General features: G+C 34.2%; 1 protein-coding gene across 1 annotated transcript; it reads left to right on the top strand.

Annotated features, from left to right (window-relative positions):
* Positions 1-1119: 1119 nt before the first annotated feature.
* On the top strand, positions 1120-4910 carry LOC100781962 (O-fucosyltransferase 20). Its single transcript, XM_003546819.5, has 6 exons — positions 1120-2131; positions 2386-2551; positions 3055-3144; positions 3308-3591; positions 3682-3940; positions 4292-4910. Exons 1-6 carry the CDS (start codon positions 1434-1436, stop codon positions 4520-4522), a joined length of 1728 nt encoding a protein of 575 aa, XP_003546867.1. The 5' UTR covers positions 1120-1433; the 3' UTR covers positions 4523-4910.
* The last annotated feature ends 3007 nt before the right edge of the window (positions 4911-7917 follow it).

The raw sequence follows: 7917 nt of genomic DNA, 5'->3' as shown, positions 1-7917 counted from the left end.
TTAATCTTCATTCTTATTATGACCTAATTCAATTAACAACTTAAAAATAAAGGATGATGTTGCCCTTATGTTTTGGGTAACTTAAAATCTCTGTTTTAGAATTATGATTTTTTATACTCATCATGTACATTTGTGATACTACACATTTTTTTGGCTAATTTGAAAGTGATTTCATCCTAAGGAAGAAAATTAATCATCTGATATTTTTTTTAGCTAGACATGTTATTTTGGATTAACTCAACTTATCGAAGCTAAAGCTAGTTTATTATATTTCAAGTTATCAATGAGTGTGGAGATTAATTAGTGCAAAATTATTTAAGTTTGAGCAATGATCTCAACTTTGAGTTTCTTATATATAGTTTCATTAAATATTTAGAAGAAAAATTGTATCACTCATAATCTATACCAAAACATTATATTCCAAGTCAATTTTGAGTAAGATTAGGTTGGAAAAAATTATTAGCTTACGTGGGTTAGTTAAATTAGGTAAAGTAAAACTAAATTATAACCTTTTCTTTTTTTTTAAAAAAAATCTTAATTTTTTATTTAAATTCCGTTAACACTTACAATATCACTTTTATTATCATTTTACATACTTTAAGTCTCAACAAACATTAAACAAAGCAAATTTTGTAATGCAAAAATGAATTTAAAACAATATATATAATAAAACTCTTATCCAATTATGTAAATCATTAATGAAATAATTAAGCTAATATATGTTTGATTTCTAAAATTTTTGGCAACCCAATCCATCTATGTTGTGTGACATTGACACCTTTTATACCTACATCATACATGGTAGGACAAAATTTCCTTGACAAGATAATAAGATGGTTTCGGATTTACCTGTGGTTGAATATTAGAATTTAGAGTCCCCTATATTTGATTGCAAAATTGATTACCAACAATAGCATCCAAATCTAGTTGAAAAACCAAACCTGAATTCAATAATGAGAAGGGGGGTGGGGGCTTAAGGGTCATTCTCCAACAAACATACCACATACACCCCCATCCATCAAAAGATGAGATGAATAATGCCACTATAATTATAATATAATGTAGTAGAATGCCAAATGTAAACACCTTGAACCATGAATTCCCCACTTTAAAAACGATGTGCACCAGAACTAAACTTGTCCAAATCCTCAAACCCAGTTTCTACCTTTAATTACGCGTTGAAACTTTGATCTAACTTCGTGTTCCCGCCGACCCTCCTCTCTCTCTCTCTAGAAAAAAGAAAAAAAGACTTTGAATGAAAACTTGATTGAGGCTCTTTTAAAACCAAACCAAACTTATAATCTCTCATTATGGTCTTCTTCTTCTGAAGGAAGAGAAGAAGTTAAGAACAAAAACACAATAAAAGAAAAGCAGTAACTCTCTTTCTCTCTATCTCTCTCTCTCTTTCTCTCATTGTGAAGTTGTTCTCTTCAATGGCTAAGTCAAAGAACAATGCCAACAAGTTGTCCTACATATCAGTTCCATCTCAGATCATCAACTCCATATCATCTTCTTCTCTGCAATCTCTTCTTGACTCTCCCAAGAAGTCTTCAAGGAACACCAACAGCAGGTTCTTTATCTTCTTCACCAACACCAACAGCATCATCTTCAGAAAACCAAGGATGTGGTTCCTCACACTCTTTCTCTTTGGTTTCCTTGGCATGCTCAAGTTTGGCCTCACACTTCACACCCCGTTTCCCCCCTACCCATGTGCCACCACAACCCTTCTGCCACGGAACATGATCTCAACCACCCCACATTCAAAGCCAAGCCTTGGTGCTGTTGTGAGAGAGAATAATGACCAAAAAAAAGATGAGGTTTTGTTGGCTCATGTGGAGCTGAGAGCACAGGGATTGGAGAAGGTGGAAGGTGATGAGGGTGTTGAGAAGAGTGAGTTTTGGGAGCAGCCAGATGGGTTGGGATACAAGCCTTGCTTGAGTTTCAGCAGGGATTACAGAGGAGCAAGTGAAAGGGTTCTGAGGGATAGGAGAAAGTACCTGATGGTGGTTGTTTCTGGGGGGTTGAATCAGCAGAGGAATCAGATTGTTGATGCTGTTGTCATTGCTAGGATTCTTGGAGCTGCTTTGGTTGTTCCTATATTGCAAGTCAATGTCATTTGGGGTGATGAAAGGTACATATTATTCTTGTCCATAGTCTATGTTGAATCATATTTCCAAATTGGTTTAGCTTATTAATGAATTCAAATTCTTAAAATCTGGACAATTCCATGTTAAAAAATGATTTTCTTTCCTTATACTGATCCAGTTGCTTTATTTGTGTTATTTAAGTTTCCTTCCTTATTTGTGTGTGCTAGAAGAGAGTGTGGTGTGACTTTGATGTTTTTCCTTATTTGAGATGTTTTTCATTGGTTTGGTTCGGTTGCAGTGAGTTTGGTGATATATTTGACTTGAAGCACTTCAAGAGAGTTCTTGCCAATGATGTTCGAGTAGTTTCAGCATTGCCATCAACACATCTAATGACAAAACCAGTGGAGGGTAGTCCTCCCCTTCATGTCACTCCTAGTTGGATCCGTTCAAGATATCTCAGAAGAGTAAGAACCCCTTTTAATTCTCTTTTCTCTTCTTTTTTTTTTTTTTTTTGGTTTTTAAAACCGTTTTCTAAAACAATTGCATACTACTCAACAGTCAATTTCCCATCCAAAATCTTTTGAAGTTGTGAAATTTATTTCCAAAAAAGTGTTTTGAAGACCACAACCAAAAACAGTTAGGAGATGTTTTCTCATCCTCTTCTGTTTTCTTCAAGTGTTCTGTTCATTGCTTTTTCAGTTTAACTTCTCCAAAATTTGGAGTCCTCCTAAAGTGTTGACCCATTAATTTCAATAGTTCATAGAGATTGTTATACTGATGACGCCAAAATTAATATAATCAGAGCAGCAATGTTGTAGATAAGTAATTAGAGGCCTCTATAGTCCCTAACAATGTATTACATTTGCATTGTTAACTAAGGTTTTTAACTTGTTTGGAGAAAGTAGTGAGTGTTGATGTTGTTTGAAAAAGTACACTTTTCTAATTACAGTCCTGGTTGTCTGTGCAGTTCAACAGAGAAGGTGTTTTGCTCTTACGCAGTTTGGATTCAAGGCTGTCAAAGGATCTCCCTTCTGATCTTCAAAAGCTTAGATGCAAGGTACTTGAAATTCAAATTCTCTTCCTTTATATACTATTTGGGAAAGGGGAAAAATCAAAACAAATAAAAGAAAAAGAAAACAGCCAAACTCACCCTTTTGAAATTTACTTGTATGACAACTGATTGCAGATTCCTGATAGTTAGTTCTCATCTAATGTTTCAGGTTGCTTTTAACGCGCTACGGTTCGCTCAGCCGATTCAAGAACTTGGTGACAGGATTGCAGAGAGAATGCAAAGCAAGGGACCTTATCTTGCTCTTCATCTAAGAATGGAAAAGGATGTGTGGGTGAGGACTGGATGCCTCCCCGGTTTGAGTCCCGAATTTGATGAGATTGTTAACAGTGAGAGGGTACAACGGCCAGAACTCTTGACTGCAAGATCAAATATGACTTACCATGAAAGGAAGATGGCTGGTCTATGCCCCTTGAATGCTGTGGAGGTTACCAGGTGAATATAATAACACTTCTGTTTAATGGTTGTTTTTAAAAAATTCAGTGTAATAAAGTTTGCTAAAAGATGCTTTGATTCAATTTATAGGCTTTTGAAAGGTCTAGGAGCTCCAAAGAATGCAAGAATTTATTGGGCTGGAGGACAACCATTGGGTGGAAAAGAAGCCTTGCTTCCATTGATCCAAGACTTTCCACATTTTTATAGCAAGGAAGATCTTGCCTTGCCAGGAGAACTACAACCATTTGCAAATAAGGCTTCTATAATGGCTGCCATAGATTACATAATCTCTGAGAAGAGTGATGTTTTCATGCCGTCTCATGGAGGAAATATGGGCCATGCAATTCAGGTATGCTTGTCAAGTTGTTAGTGATTCTTCTATCAATTGAACAAGACTGTAGGGTATACTTTGCACTTGAATTTTAATTTTGCAAATAATTACACAAATGCCAAGTTGTTTTCACCTGTTTTCTGTTTTGACAGATTTGTATAGGAAATGGTGAAAACAACATTTTACTATTTTCACCATCTTTTGTACAATTCTAGGAAAATAGGAAAAAAAGTGAAAACAACTTGGTAGTTTTGTAGTTATTTGTGAAAACAGGAAATGGAAATAGAAAATAGAAACATTCTATCAAACTAAATCAGCCAATGTGACAATTTCTAATTTTTCATGCTTAAAATGTTGTTTCGTTTTCAGGGTCATCGAGCATTTGCTGGGCACAAAAAATATATAACCCCAAACAAGAGACACATGCTCCCATTTTTTCACAATTCTTCCCTCTCTGAAGAAGAGTTCAACAAGATTATCAAAGAGTTGCACCAAGACTCGTTGGGGCAGCCAGAACTTAGAACTATCAAAGCTGGGAGGGATGTTACCAAGTTTCCTATTCCTGAGTGCATGTGCAATGACTCAAATGCTCAATCCTGATTTACAAATTAACACCAAAGTTTGTGACATGAAGGCCACTAGGAAACTTAACAAGGAAGTGAGTGCTATTTTCAACAGGATGTGCAATTTTGATCCCTTTGGAACCATTTCAGGTGCCTTTCAGGGTAAACACAAGAGTTCGGAGCACTAATTTCTTCCACATAAGACTTCAAGCACTCCTCACCTTGCAGGTGTACCATGATTCCTTAAATACGTTTTCCATGTGGCAATGTACATGATAGATTCAAAATAATACCACAACAGAAGATCATTCTTTGATTTTTTATACAAGGAGATTGTATAGGATACATGTTCTCTTTAGCTTTGTAATTCTTATCACAATATGAAGACTTGTTGATATTTGTATATATTATCATTAATTTTTGGATTATTGTCTTCTGATCTTGAAGATCACCTTGTCTTGCCCTTTCTAGTTGCTATCATTTAATTCAGCAGTACCAAAGTTAAAAACTAGAAGAAACAAAACGTGTGATTGGACTGGTATTCAAATATCAGGAAAGAAGAAAATCACTGTAAATATTCTGATATAAGTTTTTATAAAGCTTAAATCTGCTGCAATTTTATAAAGATGTTATTATGGCCAGTTTAATTGTGTTTACTTAACCAAAAAAAAGTGTTTTTAAAGTGACTAAATCCATAAGCAAACTACTATTTCTTAAAACAAGCAATTTTGTCATTGAGTAAAGGGGTTTATGTAATATGTACTCACAATATAAACGAATTGTATACACTAATTGAATTATAAATTATTATGGATTAAGTTTATTGGTTTTTAGCGTAATTATCTTAAAAATCATTAAAGATGATTTCTGATTAGTTAATTATATAAAATTTGTTATTAATAAAAAATGTACCATAGGAATTGAGGCTCATTGTTTTTAATTAAGAAAAAGTGATAACTTATTTAAAACAAAATTATATCATAAAAACATATTTTTCAAAGTTTAAACAAGAGTGCCCTGTAAGTAAAGCAGCTTCAAGTCTGTAAATCAGCAAAAGGAGTTAGTTAAGTAGGACCCCTCCGATTGGCTGAGCATAGCATAATTGTAAGTTTGGCATTATATGTTTGTTTTGGCATTATTATGGTTTTGATTTGATGTTCGCTTCAGGGTATAGTGACTATTACAGAGGACACAATTCAAACATTGCCTAACCTCAGTATTTGAAAATCATCCAGTTACATCTCACATTCAGTGAATATTACTCGTCAGATCCATTCTTATTGCTTCCAACATCAGATATATTCACATGACTACTACTTTTGACATATACATGTATCTCCTGAAGCATGAAATAAACCCCCCCTTTTCCCAGAACGAACTAGACCGGAAATTAGCATCAAAATGACTAGATTTAAAATTAATTCACAAAATCCACTTGATCCAAGGCAGAAGGCTTGGAGTGTTATTTGGAACAAAAACATATCATGTTATTGGTGGACTAAGGTTTAGATACTCTTTGTAAGCATGTTCCCCTGAACTAGGGTATATGGGAATGGCTTCAAATGTTAATGTGGCTATTAAACAAGTCAAACTACATTAGGACCTACTCAAAATTGGTTTTATCTTCTTGTCAATGTTATCCACAAGCCTCAGCTGTACCTGCAAAGTTTGAAAGCAATGGACCTGCCAAGTGTAATAATGGTACCTTCCAAAATTATTCTGACTGGCCACTTTTTTAGTTTTTGCTGCATCTGCCTTTTATTCTTCAACTTGAAGATTTGCACTATTCACTGCTTTGCTTCTCTGCAGAGCACCAGCATTCACCAATCAGCATTTGCATGCAATGGTAGTTGTAGTTCTAGTAGTGTTTTGTATGATTTCACATAATATCTTGTTCATCTTTCAAAACATTTGTAGACTAGTGTGTCAGCGAATTGAAGAGGAGATTGCATGATTTTTAGTCTGGTAAAAAATGAAAAGAGAAAGATAAAAAATGATGTTGGAGGAAGTCACCAATGAAGATCTCAGGCTCAATAATATTTATTGAAACTTTAATTTTTATTCATGTCGAATGATATCGGGTGATTCATGTAACCGACCTCGTCTAGTGAGATAAGGCTTTATTATTGTGGTTATAGTGTGTCCGAAGATTCAGGATCATCTCTCAATAAAAGGGTATGTCCTCCACCCTGGTATCTTTGCATAATGTCCTAGCAAAAAGCTCTAAGATTCCTTGATCACCACTCTCTGGTCCCCATGAGACAAGGTATCAGTAACACTATATACTAAGGTTGTAACCTTGTGCATGTCCTGCAGTGTAATTGAGCATCAATGTAGTGTGTGACATGGTGTTATCGGGACCCCACATGTCCCAGAAATCTAAAGTTTTGTTAGAAATTTATGGGATCATTAAAAGAAAGAAAAAACATCTAAGTAGGCATTATTCAGATATGCACACCTTTAAGAAGCTAAAAATAATCTCAATTATGGGAAAATTCCTAACAGGAAATGAGCCAAAGGGCTAAAAAGGTTATAGGGAGACAATAATTGAACTGAACACTTGCTTTTGTCAGTCCTGGTAATGCAATTACAACGAATCAATTTTCCCTAAACCACACATGTGAAGGAATAACATGTATGGACTCGTTTTTTGTCAATTACTGGAGACAAAAGTTTGGGTAACACAGGAAAGATAGGTCAGACTGGGTAAATAGACCAGACCACACAGATAATCAGTGTTTTTGTTGCTAACTTGCTATTAATAAACATTGAAATGTTTCAATCAAATTAATGATATCATGGAACAAATAAAGAGCTGAGGGAAAACTTTAACTTAATTGCATTTTTAGATCATTTTTCATAGTTAATTAACGTGGAATATTCGTTCCTTAATTTTTTTTACTTGATTATATTCCTTCAAATTTTACATTGTTACAATCAAGTCTTGTAATTTCTTATTTTTCTTTTACATAAAACCCATAAGTGCTTAACACGAAATGATTTAAAAGTTCTAGAGTAGAAAAAAAATTGATGAAATTTGAAAGATTTTGTTCAACGTGAAGCTAAAATTTTGAAAGGGAAATTTTTGGATATTTTTATTTGTGATAAAAATATATATTTTGATGAGTATCTTTTGAGTGGAAGAGGGTTTAAAATGGTTTATTGGGTTCAATTTATAGAGATTTTGAGCGAGAGAAATGAGAATTAAGAGTTTCAGGCAGACTCATGTGCTTCAAATGAGCGAATTAGTATTCAGACTACCAAAAATGTTATTCCCACTACTCATGTGGGTGGGTTTTAAGTAATGCCAAAATTATCCTTTCCACAAAAATACAATTTTGTTGTAGACCTTTACAATAGAATCGTGTGTCATGAGGTGAAAAATATAAGCAACGAAAACATGATTTCATTGTATTAGTTTACAACAGAATT

This window comes from Glycine max, chromosome 15 (assembly GCF_000004515.6).
Source record: "Glycine max cultivar Williams 82 chromosome 15, Glycine_max_v4.0, whole genome shotgun sequence".
In the NCBI taxonomy this organism is placed as follows: domain Eukaryota; kingdom Viridiplantae; phylum Streptophyta; class Magnoliopsida; order Fabales; family Fabaceae; genus Glycine; species Glycine max.
Note: the sequence above shows the minus strand (reverse complement) of the source record. Positions and strands in the feature narration are given on the sequence as shown.